General features: G+C 65.4%; 1 protein-coding gene across 1 annotated transcript; it reads left to right on the top strand.

Annotated features, from left to right (window-relative positions):
• The first annotated feature begins 1,693 nt into the window (after positions 1-1,693).
• SLC35F6 (solute carrier family 35 member F6) lies at positions 1,694-19,813 on the top strand. Its single transcript, XM_075925966.2, has 6 exons — positions 1,694-1,852; positions 11,181-11,253; positions 11,926-12,097; positions 13,506-13,718; positions 14,677-14,787; positions 17,019-19,813. The coding sequence occupies exons 1-6, from the start codon at positions 1,776-1,778 to the stop codon at positions 17,498-17,500; spliced, it is 1,128 nt and encodes a 375-aa protein (XP_075782081.1). The 5' UTR covers positions 1,694-1,775; the 3' UTR covers positions 17,501-19,813.
• Positions 19,814-21,216: the final 1,403 nt, after the last annotated feature.

The raw sequence follows: 21,216 nt of genomic DNA, 5'->3' as shown, positions 1-21,216 counted from the left end.
AAGAAGATATGCAAATGAGAGCTCCATTTGCATATCCTTGTCCACAAAAAAATGGCAGTGTCGCTGTAGCTGCAGATACAGCATGGTACTGCGAGACTATGTCAGGAACACACGACAGGCAACCTGGTACTGGTACATTCTATTTCTGATAAGCAAAAGTACCAAAATACAGCCATTAAACTGGTACCCATGCACACGGGTTTTGCAACATCCTGATTTGCGGGATGTACCCCCAAAATAAGCATAATAGGCGCCTTACACAGGATGTAATCGATCGGTAGAGATGATTAAAACGACCAAGTCAAGTATAAATATCGGTGTAGAACACATCATCAGTGGAAGAGATTAGGTGTAAGGGGTCTTCCACTACCTTACTCACCGCAATTAAGAAATCGGTGCCTGGTCCTACCAGCAAATGCACTGCAGACGCCTCTGGGCGTGGGGAAAGAAAGAGGCCACGACCTTCCGTCCGATCACTGTAAGTTGCTACCGGTGGATTGGGATGGATTTCTGTCACTCTGCATGGCTTTCCGTTACTGTTCTGTGTATGATAAAGTTAGAGATTTAGTTATCTTCGGTGTTTACTGGCTCCTTTCGGATCTAATATCCCGGACACACGCCAGCTAGAATCCTGCATGCAGCTGGGCGTGTCCACAGCAGCAGAAGGGTTATGAATTGGAGAGGGTTCAGCCCTGGGAATGATTACAGGCCGGGTGAACTGGCCTTGTCACGACAGCGTCAGGTGCTCAGTTCATGAGCTTAACAAAGGGGTTCTGGCGTGGCTGGCTCAGCCTGTGTTTACCTGCCAAGGGAACAAATATCTGTGCTAAGAAAGGGCTCTCCGGCCCGGCGGGAAAGGCTGAGCGCCGTCCCAACAGCTGGAAGGTGCCACTGGAGACATTCAGATGGGATCTCCGGTGTAAATCGGCCGGCGTGAGAGCAACTAACCACAGCAGGGTGGACTGGTGAAAGGAGTGTGGGGGGGAGCGCACCGGCTACGTGACCCCCCCCTGCCAGCCTACAGAAGGGCCGGGCCAGGCCACCCCAGTCCTGCCCTCTCCCTGCCCCTAACCTCCTTTTCCCCCTCCCCTGACAGATGTGGCACAAGGCACTCCCGCCCCTCCCAGAGCCGTGCGGCCGGAGAAGCGCAGTGACCTAGGGATGTAACTCCACCAGCCCCCACTGGCCGGCCAGCCCTATGCCCCCCCCGGCCCATGGCATCTGGAGGGCGTGGGCCCTTCCCCGGCCTTGCCCAGGCCCCGGTGGATTCTCCCTCCCTGGCCGTTTCCAGACTCTGCGGCACTCAGCATTGCCGGGGGGCCAGTGTCCTCGGGGGGCCGGCGATGGGGTCACAGCGGTCCGGCTCAGTACAGCGGGGAGTCGGGATGGGAGCGGTTATCCCGTTAGCCTCGCCGGGTGAGCCAGTGGGGGGTGGAGCAGCCCCCTGCCTGCTGGGGGGGGGGGCTGCTCCAGCCCTGTGGGGCGGGGTGGGGCGGCGGTCTCCAGTCCAACCACTCTGGACCGGTCCCCCCTCCCTCGCCAGGAGGCCAAAGGGGGTCCCACTGCCCCACCCCTGGCCCCGCCCCGCCCCTCCTCGGCCGGCGGCCCTTTCCTAGTCCCGCCCCCGCAGAGCAGCCCGGCCCCGGGCGCTACAGCCCGATCGGGGCCCTGGGGGCGGGGCCAAAGGGGGCGGGGCTAGATCGCTCAGCTGACTGCGGTCATGTGACCTCCGCCTTCCTCTTTCTCGTGCTCCGGCTGCAGCCCGCGGCCCCGGCATGGCCTGGAGCAGGTACCAGCTGGGCCTGGCCGGCCTCATGCTGCTCACCGGCTCCATCAACACCCTCTCGGCCAAGTGAGTCCGCGGCTGCGCCCGGCCCCTGAGAGCAGCGCGGGGGGGGATCCGGGGGCTGCGCCCGGCCCCTGAGAGCAGCGCGGGGGGGGATCCGGGGGGGCTGCCCCCGACCCCTGAGAGCAGCGCGGGGGGGGGGATCCGGGGGGGCTGCCCCCGGCCCTGAGAGCAGCGCGGGGGGGGATCCGGGGGCTGCACCCCGGCCCCTGAGAGCAGCGCGGGGGGGGATCCGGGGGGGCTGCACCCCGAACCCTGAGAGCAGCGCGGGGGGGGATCCGGGGGGGCTGCACCCCGACCCCTGAGAGCAGCGCGGGGGGGGATCCGGGGGGGCTGCGCCCGGCCCCTGAGAGCAGCGCGGGGGGGGATCCGGGGGGGCTGCGCCCCGGCCCCTGAGAGCAGCGCGGGGGGGGATCCGGGGGCTGCGCCCGGCCCCTGAGAGCAGCGCGGGGGGGGATCCGGGGGGGCTGCCCCCGACCCCTGAGAGCAGCGCGGGGGGGGGGATCCGGGGGGGCTGCCCCCGGCCCTGAGAGCAGCGCGGGGGGGGATCCGGGGGCTGCACCCCGGCCCCTGAGAGCAGCGCGGGGGGGGATCCGGGGGCTGCACCCCGGCCCCTGAGAGCAGCGCGGGGGGGGATCCGGGGGGGCTGCACCCCGACCCCTGAGAGCAGCGCGGGGGGGGATCCGGGGGGGCTGCGCCCGGCCCCTGAGAGCAGCGCGGGGGGGGATCCGGGGGGGCTGCGCCCCGGCCCCTGAGAGCAGCGCGGGGGGGGATCCGGGGGCTGCGCCCGGCCCCTGAGAGCAGCGCGGGGGGGGATCCGGGGGGGCTGCGCCCGGCCCCTGAGAGCAGCGCGGGGGAGGATCCGGGGGGGCTGCACCCCGGCCCCTGAGAGCAGCGCGGGGGGGGATCCGGGGGGGCTGCACCCCGGCCCTGAGAGCAGCGCGGGGGGGGGATCCGGGGGGGCTGCCCCCGGCCCCTGAGAGCAGCGCGGGGGGGGATCCGGGGGGGCTGCCCCCGGCCCCTGAGAGCAGCGCGGGGGGGGATCCGGGGGGGCTGCACCCCGGCCCTGAGAGCAGCGCGGGGGGGGGATCCGGGGGGGCTGCGCCCGGCCCCTGAGAGCAGCGCGGGGGGGGATCCGGGGGCTGCACCCCGGCCCCTGAGAGCAGCGCGGGGGGGGGATCCGGGGGCTGCACCCCGGCCCTGAGAGCAGCGCGGGGGGGGATCCGGGGGGGCTGCACCCCGGCCCTGAGAGCAGCGCGGGGGGGGGATCCGGGGGCTGCGCCCGGCCCCTGAGAGCAGCGCGGGGGGGGATCCGGGGGCTGCACCCCGGCCCCTGAGAGCAGCGCGGGGGGGGATCCGGGGGGGCTGCACCCCGGCCCCTGAGAGCAGCGCGGGGGGGGATCCGGGGGCTGCACCCCGGCCCCTGAGAGCAGCGCGGGGGGGGATCCGGGGGGGCTGCCCCCGGCCCTGAGAGCAGCGCGGGGGGGGATCCGGGGGCTGCACCCCGGCCCCTGAGAGCAGCGCGGGGGGGGATCCGGGGGCTGCACCCCGGCCCCTGAGAGCAGCGCGGGGGGGGATCCGGGGGGGCTGCACCCCGGCCCTGAGAGCAGCGCGGGGGGGGGATCCGGGGGCTGCACCCCGACCCCTGAGAGCAGCGCGGGGGGGGATCCGGGGGCTGCACCCCGGCCCCTGAGAGCAGCGCGGGGGGGGATCCGGGGGCTGCACCCCGGCCCCTGAGAGCAGCGCGGGGGGGGATCCGGGGGCTGCACCCCGGCCCCTGAGAGCAGCGCGGGGGGGGATCCGGGGGGGCTGCCCCCGGCCCTGAGAGCAGCGCGGGGGGGGATCCGGGGGCTGCACCCCGGCCCCTGAGAGCAGCGCGGGGGGGGATCCGGGGGCTGCACCCCGGCCCCTGAGAGCAGCGCGGGGGGGGATCCGGGGGGGCTGCCCCCGGCCCTGAGAGCAGCGCGGGGGGGGATCCGGGGGCTGCACCCCGGCCCCTGAGAGCAGCGCGGGGGGGGATCCGGGGGCTGCACCCCGGCCCCTGAGAGCAGCGCGGGGGGGGATCCGGGGGCTGCACCCCGGCCCCTGAGAGCAGCGCGGGGGGGGATCCGGGGGCTGCACCCCGGCCCCTGAGAGCAGCGCGGGGGGGATCCGGGGGGGCTGCCCCCGGCCCTGAGAGCAGCGCGGGGGGGAATCCGGGGGGGCTGCCCCCGGCCCCTGAGAGCAGCGCGGGGGGGAATCCGGGGGGCTGCCCCCGGCCCCTGAGAGCAGCGCGGGGGGGGATCCGGGGGGGCTGCGCCCCGGCCCCTGAGAGCAGCGCGGGGGGGGGGGGGGATCCGGGGGCTGCGCCCCGGCCCCTGAGAGCAGCGTGGGGGGGAGGATCCGGGGGCTGCGCCCCGGCCCCTGAGAGCAGCGCGGGGGGGGATCCGGGGGGGCTGCGCCCCGGCCCCTGAGAGCAGCGCGGGGGGGGAATCCGGGGGGCTGCGCCCCGGCCCCTGAGAGCAGCGCGGGGGGGATCCGGGGGCTGCACCCCGGCCCCTGAGAGCAGCGCGGGGGGGGGATCCGGGGGCTGCACCCCGGCCCCTGAGAGCAGCGCGGGGGGGGATCCGGGGGCTGCGCCCCGGCCCCTGAGAGCAGCGCGGGGGGGGGGATCCGGGGGGGCTGCGCCCCGGCCCCTGAGAGCAGCGCGGGGGGGGGATCCGGGGGGGCTGCGCCCCGGCCCCTGAGAGCAGCGCGGGGGGGGGATCCGGGGGCTGCGCCCCGGCCCCTGAGAGCAGCGCGGGGGGGGATCCGGGGGGGCTGCCCCCGGCCCCTGAGAGCAGCGCGGGGGGGGATCCGGGGGGGCTGCGCCCCGGCCCCTGAGAGCAGCGCGGGGGGGGGATCCGGGGGCTGCACCCCGGTCTCTCAGAGGAGCACGGGGGGGCAGGGGCTGCACCCTAATCGTGGAGCACACTGTGGGGAGGTTGCTGGGGGCCCTGCACCCCGATCTCAGAGACTATTCCGGGGGGGTGCTGGGGGGTGACCCTGCTCTAGGGTCTGGAAGAGCAGCCGGGGTGTGCAGCTAGGGGTGTCTCCTCTGGGCTCCCCCCAGGTCTGTCAGGCTGAGGTGAGCCGTGCCCTGACCTCCCGCCCTCAGTACATGGGGGTCGAGGGGACCCTGTTTCCCTGTTTCTCCTGGGAACAGATTGGGGAGCTGGGGACTGGCCCGTTGGGGAAGCAGCAGTGGGGTGGGTCCTGTCTCCCTTCCGAGGGGGGTCGTGCCTCTTTACCCTGCTGCTGCCGTCTGGACAGGGCCCTTCCCGTGCCTCAGTTTCCCTGCGCCGTGCAGTGCTTTCCGCCCCACAGCCATGGGGTCAGGGCTATGGCCCCGGAGAAACTGCCGGGGAGAGCGGGTCAGCTGCGGGGTTTGACCCTTCCCCAAGGCAGCAGTCGCTTCCCGCCATGGGCTGTGTCTAAACCCCCGTTCGTGCAATGCTGGTGGCTGGACCTTGCTGTCCATGGCCATACAGTACACTGGGGGGAGGATCCGACCACTGGGGGGGGGGATCCGACCACTGGGGGGGGGGATCCGACCACTGCGGAGGGAGTGGGGAGAGGGTCCGAAGCCAGCTCCGATCTCCCGGCTGCTTGTGCGAGCGGAGGGGCGAAGCGCTAGCTTGGAGCATTGTCCAGTGGTTCTTCTGTGCCCGGTCTTCGCAGTCGGCCAAGCGCTTTGCCACAATTCATGAATTCTCAGATGGGGAAACCGAGGCACGGGGCAGAGAAGCCACTTGCCCAAGGTGGCCCAGGAAGTGCCCCCCGCCCCATCTCCGGAGTCCCTGCCTCAGCAAGCCATGTCTGGATAGAAAACCTGGGTGAGAGGTTTTTTTTGTTTGTTTTTTTTTAAACGCCTCTTGTGAAATGCAGAGCTGAGTCAGCGTCGGGGTCGGGCTGGGTGGCTGGTCACGCGGCAGGTGGGGTCAGGCTCCGCCGTGACTTGTGCAGAAATTCTGCTGGCCTAGCTCGAACGCCCGGAGCAAAGGCAAGCAAGCGGCTTTGCTGAGTGACACAGCGACCCCTGCCCCCGCCTTGCTTCGTGACTGTCTCCGTTGGGACCTCGGCTCCCGCCGGCTTTTTCCCCTGAGTCTTGAGTCCCACGCGGGCGGGGGCCCAACCCACGTGAGCAACGCCACGCTCTGCATCTCCCGCAAGACTCCGCTTTGATTGCCCCGCCCTGCTTCCAAGTAACCCTCTGGCCCGAGGGCAGTTTCACGTGGGGGGTGGATTTTTAAATCCAGGCCGTTGGCACGTGTGCCAGGTGGCTCTGCGAGGAGCTGCACGTATGCCCGATGGACTGATGGCGGCTGGGAGGGTGAAGGTGGCCGCTGGATGTGGTCGGGGGTCCCCTCGTGTGGCGCGGGTGAGGAGCCGGCACGTCCAGGCTAGGACCCGTCCTGTGCTCGGATCACAAATGCAACAAAAACTCCCGTGGCGTCAGGACAAACCCCGCTGCTGCAAACGGAGTGAAAATCCCCGTCTTTCGGTGACGACGGTGCTGGCGAGTCACAGTCTCTGGGGTTAGCGGGCTGTGGCCAAGAAGTGTCTTCGACAGGAGATCGGGGGGACCACGGGCCCGCCTCGGCACAGGAGGTGATGCCGGAGTCCTGCCCCAGTGGGCGGCGTGGCAGGGGGGCTGCAGCCTGGGTGCTTCCCACCGGAAGAGGCGGGCTGGGGAAATCAAGGCTGCATGGAACCTCTCCTTGTTCTCGCCGGGCCCTGCCCTGGCACCCAACCCCCCCAGGCTCGGAGTGTCCCAGCACGTCTGTCACTGCCTGCAAACCCGCCAGCAGCCAGGGCTTTCCATGGGAAGCAGGGGCCGGGGAGCCATCTGGAGGGTCCAAGGAAGGGCTCCATGCAGCCCCGAGAGCCCAGCTCCCCATGGACAACCCCAGCCCTGGCTCATGGGCCCAGCCTTGACACATCCCAGGGCTTCCCTCCCTGGCTGCAGACAGCGTTCCCTCCCAAAAATGTCAGTCCCGCCCACCTCCTCAGCAGAGCCATGCAGCCGGGGCCCCAGCTGCTCCCGGGGTGGGGCCCTGTGGTGGGTGGCTGCCCCGCCCCAGGAACAGCTGAGCAGCCACCACACGGGGGTTGGAGCCTGGGCTGTGGTGCTAAAAATAGCACCACAACCCCGCCCGGGTGCAGCCATCACACGGCCCGGGCGGGGCGTGGGACTCCTGCGTTGCTGTGGGTCTGCTGGGGAGAGTCTCTGGCGGCAGTGGGGGTCAGCGATGCTCCAGCAGCCGGGGGGCTGTTCTGGCAGCCCAGGCTGCATGGCGGGAGGCTGCCCCGCGTGCCGCAGCTGGAGCCGGGCCGTGGTGAGGCTGTGGGCCCTGCACATGACAAACCTCACTCCGCTCGTGGCTGGAAAACCTTCACGGGAACCTGGCTGCAGCCCTCCAAACCTGCCTGCAGCCGGCGTTTTCTGGGGGAAACGGGGCCCGGCAGGCTGCACGGTGCCTGTCCCTGCTCAAACACGAACCTCCGGCTCCCAGGACCGTCCGCGGGGCAGGATCCGCGTGGGGGGGGACGGTTGCGAAGAACCGAAAGCTGCCAGTGTGATGCTGGCGGACCAGGCTCCCACACGTGCCGAAGCCCCCGGCCTCCCTGAACACGGACACGGGCACCGCTGGACGCCGGGCCCAGTGACCGGTCTTTTCGCCGACGGCAGCGTGTCAAAGGCGTCGACCGTTTTCTTCCCCTGCGTTTTCAAACTTTTTTTTTTTTCACGACCCAGGCGAAGAAAATTCTCGATGCTGCGACCCGATAGGATGTGACGGGAGTGGGGGCTGAGGAGGCGTTTTGGGGTGCAGGAGGGGGCTCCGGCTTGAGGGGGGGAGGGCTGGGGCAGGAAGGGCTTCCCTCGAGCAGCTCCCGGGCAGCGGGGGAGCTAAGGCAGCTTCCTGCCTCTGCTGGCCCCACAGAGCATGCTGCACCCCAGAAAAAGCCGGCAGCGGCTTCCCAGCTGATGGGCGTGTGAGCTCATGCTTGTGCTCCCCACCTAGGAGCCGGGCCTGCTGCGGCCACTTCTGGGGCGCAGCGCAGTCTGCGGTACCAGGACAGGCAGGGAGCTGCCTCAGCCCCCCACTAATGACCTGATCCCCTTGCAACAGCGAGACCCAGGCCCCCGACACTCCACCACCCAGTGCTGGGGCGTCATGGGAAACCCACTAAACTAGCCCATCTCCCTACCGACGGCTTAATGTGGGGACCGTGGGGCCCAGCTACCTCCCCCCTTCGCCTCCTAAAGGGCAGCCCAGCCGCTCCTCACTCTCACGGGGTGCTGCTCCCACATTCCAGGGATCCCCGCGACCGGGCTGGGGAAGACGAATGCAGCCCTGACAGCTGATCCCCAGCGGCCACGGCTCTCGGCCTCCGTCTGTTACACGGCGGTGTCCGGTTCGCCTCGCTGTCACTCCCGGCCCGCGAGCAGCTGGAACCGGCGCCAGGAGCTTTATGTGAGCCGCTGGGCAAGTCCCGGCAGCACCAGCCCCAGGGACAGCCTCTTTCCTGCATGGGAAGTCTCGCTGCAGGGCGTCTCGGCTGCGTGCCAGCCTCTTTCTAAGCTGCCGAGTGGCTGAGAACCTTGGACGAATCGCTGCTCGCCCGAAAGCAAAGCAATAGCCCCTTTGGCACAGCCGGAGCCGTTCACGGGATGGGGCCGGTTTGGACAAATCTCCCAACGCGGGGGAGAAAATTGCTCCAGGGAGTTAGGACCAGAGCTAACTCAAAAAGATCTCAGCACGCTAAGTGACTGGGCAACACAGCGGCAAATGAAATTGAATGTTGATCAATGTAAAGTAAAGCCCATTGGAAACAATAATCCCAAGTAGACACCATATGATGGGGACTAATTTGGCTACAACTGATCAAGAGCGAGATCTTGCAGTCGGTGTGGGTAGTTCTCTAAAAACATCCTCTCCGTGGGCAGCAGCAGGGGGAAAAGCAAATCAAATGTTCGGAATCATTAAAAAGGGGATAGAGAATAAGACAGAGAATATCTTATTGCGTCTCTACACAGCCATGGGACGCCCACATCTTGAATACTGCGTGCAGATGTGGTTGCCTCATCTCCAAAAAGATCTCTTGGCATTGGAAACGGTTCAGAAAAGGGCACCAAAAATGATGAGGGGTTTGGAACGGGTCCTATATGAAATTAGGAGCCTGGACTTTTCAGCTTAGGAAAAAGACGAAGGGGGGATAGGAGAGAGGTCTATAAAATCATGACTGGTGTGGAGAAAGTGAATAAAGAAAAGTTATTGACTTATTCCCACAATATAAGAACCAGGGACCACCCAGTGAAATGAATAGGGAGCAGATTTAAAACAAACCAAAGGAAGTTTTTCTTCACTCACCGCACAGTCAACCTGTGGAACTCCTTGCCAGAGGATGTGGTGAAGACCAGGACTTGAACAGGGTTCAAAAAAGAGCTAGATCGCCATTGATGGACCTAACCTCCATGAATCTATTAGCCAGATGGGTAGGAATGAGGTCCCTAGCCAATGTTTCTCTGGCAGTGAGTGACAGGAGGGATCACAAGAGGATTCCCTGTTGTGATCCCTCCTTCTGGGGCATCTGGTATTGGCCACTGTGGGGACACTGGGTTGGATGAGCCTTTCCTCTGACCCATTCTGATGTTCTTATGGAAAAAGTTGGCAAAAATGTTGGGAATTGTTCCTTTCGGCCGTGGCGAGTTTCCAGCCCAAAGCTGCCTTTCATGGACAAGCCAGGCAGCGCGTAGTCACGACAAGACAGCTTTGCTCGCCAGACCTTCCCAGCGAGGCCAGAGCCTCTGTTTCCGGACGTGAGCGTGCGCGGCTGAAGAGAAGTGCGAAGAAAAAAGAGAAGCGGTCGAAAGGAAACGCTTCCCTCGCCCCCAACAAAATCTTCTTACAGCGTGTTGGGCCACGGATGTTTTCGGGGGTTTTGTTGTGCGTCCAGTTCAGGGGGATGAAAAATGTCAGTCTTGAAAATATTCCGGGGTTGAGGAAGGTGTTTTCCTTTTCAGAGACATCTGCTCCCGGGGGCAATAGCTGGAAGTCAGCCACTCCTCTGCCAACCTGCTCCAAAGGAGGGCTGGTCCAGGTGGCCTGTGACTCTCCGCCGGGTTCTGTGACTCGCCTGCAGCCCCAGCGGGGCGTGGAGGGGGCCGCTTCTGAAAGCATGTTTCCCTTTGTTCCCTGGCTGCCCTCAGCTTCCTGCTGCTCTGAACCACTTCCCCATATCTAGCAAGCACGTGACCAAGCCCGACGGCTCCCACCAAAGGCCGCTCTGAGCTGCCCCGCCCCAGACTCGCTTAGAACGGCCCCCGCCTCGCCACCCTACCTGGACACGCTGGACTTGCTCTCTAGGAACAGCCAGCGGGGCAGCCAAGGTAGCTGGAGGGAGCTAAGCGCAGTCGTCTTCTGTGCTGATTCACACTCCGGCTGCTCCTGGGGTCCAGTGGGTCAGGCCCCGGGTTGTCTGCGGCAAAGTCCGCGGCTGGAAATCTGCCCTTTGCTCTGGGATGGTGAGCGTCTAATTGCTATGCCTGGGAGGGGAGCTTTCCACATGCAAACAGATGCAGTGTCGTGTTCCCAAGGCATCCCGCTGAGGGAGGGGCGGATAGCCCCTGCCGCCTTGGCCCGTTAACTCTGAAACCTAATGATTGCGGCAGTTGCTGACTATTTCACTGCCATTTGCTTAAAAACCCATCCTGCTGAGGGGATTATCTCAGTCTCAAGCCACTGGAAGCCCTGGCTGGTTTCCCCTCTTCCCCCCCCCAAAAAAACCTCTAGCCTTCCCCCTTGCAATCCAGTCTCCAGCCCCTGTGATTTCTATGTTGCACGGACGTGGGACATACGGGGAACGTGGGTGCCGTGTAAGCAAGCGCGTGTACCGTCAAACAAACCCACAGCGTGCAAAGGCCACAGCGGAGATTGGATTCATCCACGGAAAGTCAGTCCAAAGACCCCTTCCTAAAGCTAGTCGAGAACTCGCAGCTTGATGGCCGGGAGGCATTTTGCCCTTGCTGCGTTTGATCTACAACTGTCTGTCCGTCTCTGTTCCGCGGTCCTGGCACGCTTACGGGGGAGACTGGGCCTTCTCCGGTGGCCCCGTGGCGCCAGGCCGGGGGCCGTTGAACCGGGTAAGCGTGTCACCGGTTAGCATTGCAAGCGGGAGTTTGCATCCCGACTCTGGCTTAGCAGTAGCTGGGGCAAGGGAGCCTGTCCCGGCTTGGTTGCCGAAAGGGGAAGAACGGGGTTACGGGCTCTGCAGGTTCCCTGTTCTTACTGCCACCCCCTCTCGGTTTCAGATGGGCCGACAACTTCCGTGCGGGGGGCTGCGGTGGGACGGCCGAGCACAGCTTCCAGCACCCGTTCCTCCAGGTACGGCCGCTGCCCGGCGGGGCCGGGTCTCCGCTCAGCTGTGGCTTTGGGCTGACACCCGCCGGGCCTGCACGCACCCCGCACATCAGAGATCTCGCCTCCGGGGCCCCTTGGGGAGCGCTGGGACTGTCTCCGGCGACTGGGAAGCAGAACGGCCTCAGAGACGCTCCTCTCCCCTTTCTGAACCATGTGTCTGCTTACTTAGTTTTGCCCCCTCTCCAAGGGCCAGCCACAAACCTCCACGCTGCCACCCCCCCGGTGGCGTTCGGCCAGCGGGGCCAGAGAGCCACCGGGTTTTGTGCTCTGATTAGTAGAGTCCCCCCCGCTGCGTGTTATGTCGTTGGTGGTGGTGCACAGCTACTCTTCCCTTGGTGCACACAACAAAATTTATTCCACACACACACAGATGGCCCCATCCTGTCTCCTCCCCCTGGATCAGCAGGGTTTCGTAGCAGATCGTGCAGTATTTTGAGCTCTGGTTGTGCTGCCAGGCAGGGGCTACGGGATCCCCTGGCAGGGAGGCTAAGGTTGGGATAGAGGGGCGCTGGCAGATCTGGGAGATGGCAGAGCTCCCTGGGGACAGTCCCCCCGCCCCGACACAGCCACGCCCCTCTCTGCCAAGCCACGCCCCCCCAGCGCTGTCACGACCCAGCGGCTGTGTTCTCGTTCCAGGCCGTGGGCATGTTCCTCGGTGAATTCTCCTGCCTGGCTGCCTTCTACCTCCTGGTCTGCAGGGACCGGCAGAGAGCCGAGCCCCGCATGGGCCCCCCACAGCCCTTCAACCCGCTGCTCTTCCTGCCCCCCGCGCTGTGCGACATGACCGGCACCAGCATCATGTATGTGGGTAAGTGCTGGGGGTGCCGAGACCTCACGACCTGTAGTTGGCCCTTCCTCGGGGAGTCACCCTCCAGAGTCTGGCCTTTGGAACCGCCCCGCCATCGGACGCGGCGAAACGGCGACACGCCTTCCGTTTGGGAATCCCCCCTGGGACTGAGCCAGCTGGGCCAAAGGGGCATGTTGGGTCTCTTCCCCCCCTCCGACCCCGAGTGCGGCGCGGCTCATCTGTTTTGCAAAGAGAACAAACCAACAGGCAACCAAGCAGCGTGTGTCCTCATAAGAGCGGCCAGACGGGGCCAGACCAAAGGTCCCTCCAGCCCAGAGTCCTGCCTGCCCAGAGCGACCAGCACCAGGTGCCCCAGAGGGAGGGAACAGAGCCAGGAAACATCCAGTGATCCCTCCCCGGTCGCCCATTCCCAGCCTCTGACACACATAGACCAGGGAAGCCATCCCTGCCCAGCCTGGCTAACAGCCATTGATGGATCTAAACTCCAGGAGTGTATCTAGTTCTTTTTTGAGCCCTGCTCGAGTCCTGGCCTTCACCATGTCCTCTGGCGAGGAGTTCCACAGGTTGACTGTGCGCTGAGTGAAGAAAAACGTCCTTTGGTTTGTTTTAAACCTGCTGCCTGTTCATTTCTTTGAGTGACCCCTAGTTCTTATATTGTGGGAACAAGTCAATAACTTTTCCTTATTCGCTTTTTCCACACCGGCCATGTTTTTATAGACCTCTCTCCTATCCCCCCTTAGTCTCCTCTTTTCTCAGCTGAAAAGTCCCCAGCTTTTTAATTCCTTTTCATACGGGACCCGTTCCAAACCCCCAATCATTTTTGTTGCCTTTTCTGAACCTTTTCCAATGCCAAGAGATCTTTTTGGAGATGAGGCAACCATATCTGTACATAGTATTCAAGCTGTGGGCGTCCCATGGTTTTACAGACAGGAATAAGATATTCTCTGTCTTATTCTCAATCCCTTTTTGAATGGGGGGAAGGCTTTGGTGCCATCTGGGGATATTCTGTGAGAGTCTGGCAGGGCACAATCACCCCAATTCCTAGGTTGAAAATGCTTCACATGCTGCATTTTGGGGGCTCGAGCTGAGACCCTGGGCTGCGATGAACCTGGCTCCCCCCCCCTTCACCCCCTCCAGCTGTGCTTGTGTTGGAGGAGATGCGCCGCAAGCTGTACTAGTGGAAAGGCTTTTATCCCCTGAACGTCCGGCCACCAGAGGGCGACATGGCCACGTGCCCGCGAATGGACCTTTCGTGGGCTCCTCCCGTGGCGCGGGATGCAGACAGCTGGCGGGACAGACGTAGCGGGGGCTGGGCTGCACCAGCGGGGCTGGGGGGGGGGGCAGGAAGGGACGATCGGGGCAGGGTTGGGCCGGCAGCCCCGCTCACCTGGCCGTTCCCTCGCCCTAGCCCTGAACATGACCAGCGCCTCCAGCTTCCAGATGCTGCGCGGGGCGGTGATCATCTTCACCGGCCTGCTCTCCGTGGCTTTCCTGGGCCGCAAGCTGGCGCCAAGCCAGTGGCTGGGCATCTTGGTCACCATTGCCGGGCTGGTGGTGGTGGGGCTGGCGGACTTGCTGAGCAGCCGGGATGCCACGCACAAGCTGAGCGAGGTGATCACAGGTACGTGTGCGGGGGAGGGGAGATCCAGTGTTGGACTGGAACAGCCGGTGGCGAAGGTCTTGGCAGCTCCAATCAGCCCCCCAGGTCGGGGTGCTGCCTGTCCGGCCGGTGGTGCCGTGCAAGGGATCCCGGGAAGCAGCTGGCATGGTCCTCCTTTGGCAGCTACCCATGAGGGCAGCTAGGGGGCTCCACGCTCTGGCCCCGCCCCCAGCACCGCCCCCGCAGCTCCTATTGGCTGGGAACTGTGGCCAATGGGGGTGGTTCAAGTGGGCGGGGCAGTGGGCAGAGGAGGGGCGTGCGGCTGCTTCTGGAAGCTGCTCCAGGGTGAGCGCCACCCGGAGCCTGCACCCCGACCCCCTCCTGTGCCCCCACCGCCTGATCCCCTCCCGTCCTCAGAACGGCTCGGTCCCTGCTCGGAGACCCCTCCTGCAACCACTCGTCTCCACCCTCCCCCACGCCTGCACCCCCCCGCCAGAGCCCTCCCTGCACCCCAACCCCTCGTCTCCAGCTCCCCCAACCTGCACCCCCCCCCAGAGCCCTCCCTGCACCCCAACCCCTCGTCTCCAGCTCCCCCAACCTGCACCCCCCGGCAGAGCCCTCCCTGCACCCCACCCCACTCCCTCAGCCAAAGCCTCTTCCCACCCTCTGAACCCCTTATCCGCCTGGCCCCACTCCAGAGCCCGCACCTCGAGCCAGAGCCCTGCCCCCCTCCCCCCGCGAACCAGCTGCAAATATATTAGGATGGGAGAGAGCACCAGAGGGGGCGGGGCTTGGGGATGGGCGGGGCTTGGGGAGGGGCAGTGGGCGGGGCAAAGGTGTTTGCTTGTGTGAGAGTAGAAAGCCAGAGAGCCTATTGGGGCAGGGATGCTGCAGCGACTTCCCATGGGCGGGGGGCAGGGACCAAGCTGTGCCTGGAGACCCCCCCCCACACACACACATGCTCCCCCTCCCCCCCCAGGTGACCTGCTCATCATCATGGCCCAGGTGATCGTGGCCATCCAGATGGTGCTGGAGGAGAAGTTCGTCTTCAAGCACGACGTGCACCCGCTGCGAGCCGTCGGCACGGAGGGTACGCGGCAGCAGGGAGACGGGGGGGGGGGGTCAGCAGGCGGAGGAGGGGACGCGGCAGCAGGGAGACGGGGGGGGTCAGCAGGCGGAGGAGGGGACACGGCAGCAGGGAGATGGGGTGGGAGGGTCAGCAGGTGGAGGAGGGGACGCGGCAGCAGGGAGACGGGCCGGGGGGGGGGGGTCAGCAGGTGGAGGAGGGGACGCGGCAGCAGGGAGACGGGGGGGGTCAGCAGGCGGAGGAGGGGACACGGCAGCAGGGAGACGGGGGGGGGTCAGCAGGCGGAGGAGGGGACGCGGCAGCAGGGAGATGGGGGGGGGGCGGGGGGGGGGACAGCAGGTGGGGGAGGGGACGCGGCAGCGGGGAGGGGGAGATGGGGGGGGGCGGAGGGTCAGCAGGTGGAGGAGGGGACGCGGCAGCAGGGCAGATGGAGGGGGAGGGTCAGCAGGTGGAGGAGGGGACGCGGCAGCAGGGAGACGGGGGGGGGAGGGTCAGCAGGTGGAGGAGGGGACGCGGCAGCAGGGGGGGGGGGGAGAGGTGGGGGGGAGGGTCAGCAGGTGGAGGAGGGGACGCAGCAGCAGGAAGACGGGGCGGGGGGGGGTCAGCAGGTGGAGGAGGGGACGCAGCAGCAGGGAGATGGAGGGGAGGGTCAGCAGGTGGAGGAGGGGACGCGGCAGCAGGGAGACATGGGGGGTCAGCAGGTGGAGGAGGGGACGCAGCAGCAGGAAGACTGGCGGGGGGTCAGCAGGTGGAGGAGGGGACGCGGCAGCAGGGAGACTGGCGGGGGGTCAGCAGGTGGAGGAGGGGACGCGGCAGCAGGAAGACTGGCGGGGGGGTCAGCAGGTGGAGGAGGGGACGCAGCAGCAGGGAGACGGGGGGGGGGTCAGCAGGTGGAGGAGGGGACGCAGCAGCAGGGAGACGGGCCGGGGGGGTCAGCAGGTGGAGGAGGGGACGCGGCAGCAGGGAGACGGCGGGGGGTCAGCAGGTGGAGGAGGGGACGCGGCAGCAGGGAGACGGGGGGAGGGTCAGCAGGTGGGGGAGGGGACGAGGCAGCAGGGAGACTGGGGGGGGGGGCAGCAGGTGGAGGAGGGGACGCGGCGGCAGGGAGAGCGGGGGGGGGGAGGGTCAGCAGGTGGAGGAGGGGACGCAGCAGCAGGGAGACGGGGGGAGGGTCAGCAGGTGGGGGAGGGGACGCGGCAGCAGGGATACGGGGCGGGGGGTCAGCAGGTGGAGGAGGGGACGCGGCAGCAGGGAGACGGGGCAGGTGGGGGGGGGGGGCAGCAGGTGGAGGAGGGGACGCGGCGGCAGGGAGACTGGCGGGGGGGTCAGCAGGTGGAGGAGGGGACGCGGCAGCAGGGAGACGGGGGGGGGGTCAGCAGGTGGAGGAGGGGACGCGGCAGCGGGGAGACGGGGCGGGGGGGGGTCAGCAGGTGGAGGAGGGGACGCGGCAGCAGGGAGACGGGGGGGAGGGTCAGCAGGTGGAGGAGGGGACGCGGCAGCAGGGAGACGGGGCGGGGGGGCAGCAGGCGGAGGAGGGGACGCGGCAGCGGGGAGATGGGGGGAGGGTCAGCAGGTGGGGGAGGGGACGTGGCAGCGGGGAGACGGGGCGGGGCGGGGGGAGGGTGGGGGAGGGGGGCAGCAGGTGGGGGAGGGGACGCAGCAGCGGGGAGATGGGGGGAGGGTCAGCAGGTGGGGGAGGGGACGTGGCAGCGGGGAGACGGGGCGGTGGGGGCAGCAGGTGGGGGAGGGGACGCAGCAGCGGGGAGATGGGGGGAGGGTCAGCAGGTGGGGGAGGGGACGCGGCAGTAGGGAGACGGGCCGGGGGGGGGATGCGGGCCCAGGCCACTGGCTCCGAGTAGGGAGGTGCAGCCGGCGGTAGCCCGGCCTCCCAGCTGGTGCCAGGCCGCGTGGGCTGACGTGGCGGCTGCAGTGTCCCTGTCCACTGAAGGGCCAACCGGCAGCTGCGGGGAGCGAGCAAGTGTCCCGGGGGCTGCTCGGAAGAGCCGTCCTTAGCCAGCCTGCATCCAGTGGCCCATGCTGCCCAGCTGGTTAGCCAAGTGCCCATAAGCCGGCTGCAGGTGCTTCTCCTGTGGGTGCACAGGCTCACCGGCCTCGGTGCACAGAACAACATTTATTCCGCACACGGCTAAGGGGGAAAATGAGAGGGTTCTGGGGAATGAGCCGCCGGCTTTCCAGCACTCCCCACCGCTACCCCCGGCCTTGTCCCCTCCCAGGTTTCTTTGGCTTCGTCATCCTGTCCCTGCTGCTGATCCCCATGTACTACATCCCGGCGGGCAGCTTCAGCGGCAGCCCGCGGCGGGTGCTGGAGGACACGCCGGATGCCTTCTGCCAGATCGGCCGCCAGCCCCTCATCGCCCTGGCCCTGGTAGGCAACATCAGCAGCATCGCCTTCTTCAACTTCGCCGGCATCAGCGTCACCAAGGAGCTGAGCGCCACCACGCGCATGGTGCTGGACAGCCTGCGCACCGTGCTCATCTGGGCCGTCAGCCTGGCCGTGGGCTGGGAGACCTTCCACGGCTTGGAGATCCTGGGCTTCCTCGTCCTCCTGGCCGGCGCCGCCCTCTACAACGGCCTGCACCAGCCCCTGCTCGCCCGGCTGCCCGGGCGCCGGCCCCCCGTGGCTGCCGGGGGCTCCGCGGCCGAGAGGGAGAACCTGCTGGGCGGGGAGGGGGCGGCCATCAACGGGGACAGCTGAGGAGCCGGCCGGTGGATCCCGGCACCACCGTGGGCCCTGGACCGGGCTGGGCCGCCCGAGCCTGCCTCTCGGTACTGTGCTGGGCCTCTGGCATCCTGGGCCCGGCTCCGCTGGGGCTCGATCCAGCTCCCCGGGGTGGGAGGCAGGGGTCGGAGCGTGCCGGTCCCTAGAGAGACTCCCCTCCTGAATCAAATGGCCCCATAGGCGTTAGCAGCCCCTTCCTCCCCGGGGGCCGCGCTACCCTGCTGTGCCCCCTCCTGACTCTGCAAGGGCCGTGCCGGGTGGGTGTATGGACCAGCCCGGGCGGCTGCGCCTCGCGGGTCCCCTTGGCCGCCTCCGTGCGCAGAGCTGGGGCTGGCGGCAGGGCGGGGATTAGATGCCACCCGGTGCTTCTGCCAGCCCCTTGGGGCCAGGGGAGTGCCGGTGGCAGGCGGGGCGCTCTGCGCACTAACAGGTGCCGTTCTGCACTTGCGTGTGCAAGACACACCGGCGTGCAAACAGCACGTGCGAACCCTGGGTGCCCTTTTCTCCCCAGGGCTGTCATCCCTGTGGGGGCTGGGTGGAGTCGGGCACGGCCGGTGTTGGGGCACGCAGGGCGTCCGGGGGGCGCGGCGCTCCCGCTGGGGCGGGGAAGCTCCGTGGGGCGTCCCAGCCAGGCCGCCAGCCACAGCAGGTGCTGGGCCTGCCCTGCAGCGGGGCTCCAGGCCCGGCCTGGCAGGGGCACGGTGCCTGTCTGTTGCCCGGGGCCACGGAGCCATGGCTGGCATTGGAAGCCCCCGGCGGGAACCGGGGTCTGGCCTCCCGTTCTGAATCAGGCACCCGCGTGGGGGGCTGGGGGGTCCCTGGCCTGCTCCAGCCAGGGCTGTTCTCTGCACCCAGCCGTGTCTGGGCCTCCTGGCCAGCTCCCCCTCCTGCCTCCTCCCCGGCCGAGCCTGTACAGGGCTCCAGTCCCCCCTCAGCCCCCACCCAACCTCCCCATCCCTCGAGATCTTACACGTTGGGGGGTAAAAGCAGCCCCCCATTTCTCTCTTGCGGCTCCCCTCTACCGGCCGCCAGTGTTGGGAGCCCGGGTCGGGCCAGGCTGCTCTCCGTGGTTACTGGCGTAGGCCGGGAGCTGGCCTGTAGGCAGGATGCGCCCCCGGGTCACCAGCTGCCTGGAACCCCCGTGCCCCACCCTGGATGCGGGCAGCGGCTGATGCAGAGAGGCTGTCAGGATGTTACGGCCCCCGCCCCCTCGGCACACACGCTGGGATGTGACAACGTGCCGGGCTGCATGTCTTGGCCTGAGCTGGGGGGGCCTGTGTGTGCGGTGGGGGGGGTGTTTTCCGGCTTTGCTCCACCGCCGGGGGGTAGGATGTTTGTCCTCCGCCTACCAGGAAAGGCGGGTCCTCACGTGATTCCAGAAGCAGGTGCTTTGTGCAGCGGTATTGCTGTTGGGCAGCACCAGGCCAGCCCTGGCGGGGGGGCTTTGTGGAGGGGCTGCTCCTCTTGCCCTGCGCCCTGGCATGCCCTGCTGGGTTACCCTGGCTGCACAGGGCCCGCGGCTACGGCCCCGCTGTTCCACCTGGGGGCGCTGTCCTGGGAGCCTGCATCAGGCACCCGGATACCTGGCTGGGGGGCAGCGGTGGGAGAGCATAGAAGCGAGAGTCTGACACACTCCACGACTCACACTCCTGCGGCCGACATGTGGCTCACTGGCTCTGCGACCTCCGTGGTGCATGTGTAACCCACGCACCTGCTGGGTGTGGTGCACGGTCCCCTCCAGGGGCACCAAGAAAGAGCTAGGGGAGTGGTTTTGGTGGTGGCCTGGGATTTAGGAAGACAGGCATTGAATTCCTTTGCCGTTCATTCTCCTTAGGCTCATGCACATGTCACCGTGTGCCTCAGTTTCCCCTCTCTACGATAGGTGTGATCGCCCTTTGCCCTGCCTCGCATTCTGCTGGGATTGCGCATGTGCAGTTTCAGCTAGGGAGAAAGGAGCCACTCTGCGGAGACCGGGGGGGGGGGGGGGTAAAATAGGCAGGTTTGGGAGGACTGGGTTTATGTCAGCACACGTCAAGCTGAGCCCAAAATGCTTCCATCGATAAGACACATTGACACCTTGTTAAACGTTAAGAAAGATGCAGTGGTTTCCGAGGTTTGAATGAGGCGGGTTATAGATGAACGAGTAGAGCCAGGCTTGCCTTGGGGACCGATGGCTCTTCAGGCTGGATGTTTTGACATGGAACCACAACAATTGGTGTGTGAAGCGTGTATAAAGGTTTAACTTTTTGAATCTCCATTGACTGACATTAAATAACGGTCTGAACGATCCCCTGCGATTTCCCACCACCGTGAACGTTTATAATTTATGCTTCCAAATAAAGACAGAAATTAGGCACCAAAATTGTAACAAAATAAAAAAGGGATTCTGCCAAGGCCAAGGATGCCAGTGACACTGATGTAGGCATGTTGGTTTCGGGATATAAGGAGAGAAGGTAGGGGAGCTAAAATCTTGTTGGACCAACTTTTGTTGGTAGAAAGTCCAAACTTAGGAGCTTCGTGGAGCTATGGGGCAGGTCAGGGGTATATGCCCAGACTGAGCTAAATACAAATCGGTGCATACGATTTGTCCCCCATGCTGTAGAACAGGGATTCTCAACCAGGATTGCATGGCCCCCTGGAGGGGGGTGTGATCTGATTTGGGGTCTACAGGGACACAGTCAAAGTCCAAGCCCCAGCACCAATGTCCTTTTGAATCTTTTCCACCCACGTGTGTATTTTTTCCATCAGTGTGGAATAATTTTCCGTGCACCGAGGCATGCGCGAAGGAGCACCACCAGTAGAAACAAAACAAGCTGTGGGTGCTGTGCTAATCAGCTGGGCAGCATTTGAATCTCTCGTGAGCACTCGGCTTACAGGGAACATGCTAAAGCAACCCCGTGGGGCAGAAGCCACGAGCCTACCCACGCAGAGCCCTTTCTAGTGGTGACACCCTGAGCCTCCGCTGGCAATGAACAGAACAGGGCAATTTCAAATGATCTGTCCTCTGTTGTCCAACCTCAGCTTCTGGCAGTCAGAGACTTAGGCGTCCCTTGAACACAGGGCTGCATCCCTGAGCATTTTGGCTAACAGTGATGGATGGACAATCCTCCATAGAATCATAGTATACTAGGACTGGAAGGGACCTCGAGAGGTCATCGAGTCCAGTCCCCTGCCCTCATGGCAGGACCAAATACTGTCTAGACCGTCCCTGGTAGACATTTATCTAACCTGCTCTTAAATATCTCCAGAGGTGGGGATTCCACAACCTCCCTGGGCAATTTATTCCAGTGTTTAACTGCCCTGACAAAATTTTTCCTAATGTCCAACCTAAACCTCCCTTGCTGCAGTTTAAGCCCATTGCTTCTTGTTCTATCCCCAGAGACCAGGAAGACCAATTTGTCTCTCTCCTCTTTGTGACCCCCTTTTAGATGCTTGAAAACCGCTCTCCTGTCCCCCCTCAATCTTCTCTTTTCCAAGCTAAACAAGCCCAATACTTTCAATCTTTCATTGCTCATGTTCTCTAGACCTTTCATCATTCTTGTTACTCGTCTCTGGACCCTCTCCAATTTCTCCACATCTTTCTTGAAATGTGCCCAGAACTGGGCACAATACTCCAATTATCTAATTCTCTGAACCCAGTTAAACGTTTGGCCTTCACAGCATCCCTTGGCAAGGAGTTCCATGGGTTATTC

The sequence above is a fragment of the Pelodiscus sinensis genome, chromosome 3 (assembly GCF_052426305.1).
Source record: "Pelodiscus sinensis isolate ZL-2025 chromosome 3, ASM5242630v1, whole genome shotgun sequence".
Lineage (NCBI taxonomy): Eukaryota > Metazoa > Chordata > Testudines > Trionychidae > Pelodiscus > Pelodiscus sinensis.
This window is presented reverse-complemented; position numbering and strand designations above follow the sequence as displayed.

Coding starts and splice junctions, on each gene's coding strand:
- SLC35F6 (XM_075925966.2), top strand. CDS start 1,776: ATGGCCTGGAGCAGGTACCAGCTGGGCCTGGCCGGCCTCATGCTGCTC. Junction 13,719..14,676: donor GCTGAGCGAGGTGATCACAG/GTACGTGTGCGG, acceptor CTCCCCCCCCAG/GTGACCTGCTCATCATCATG. Junction 14,788..17,018: donor GCGAGCCGTCGGCACGGAGG/GTACGCGGCAGC, acceptor GTCCCCTCCCAG/GTTTCTTTGGCTTCGTCATC.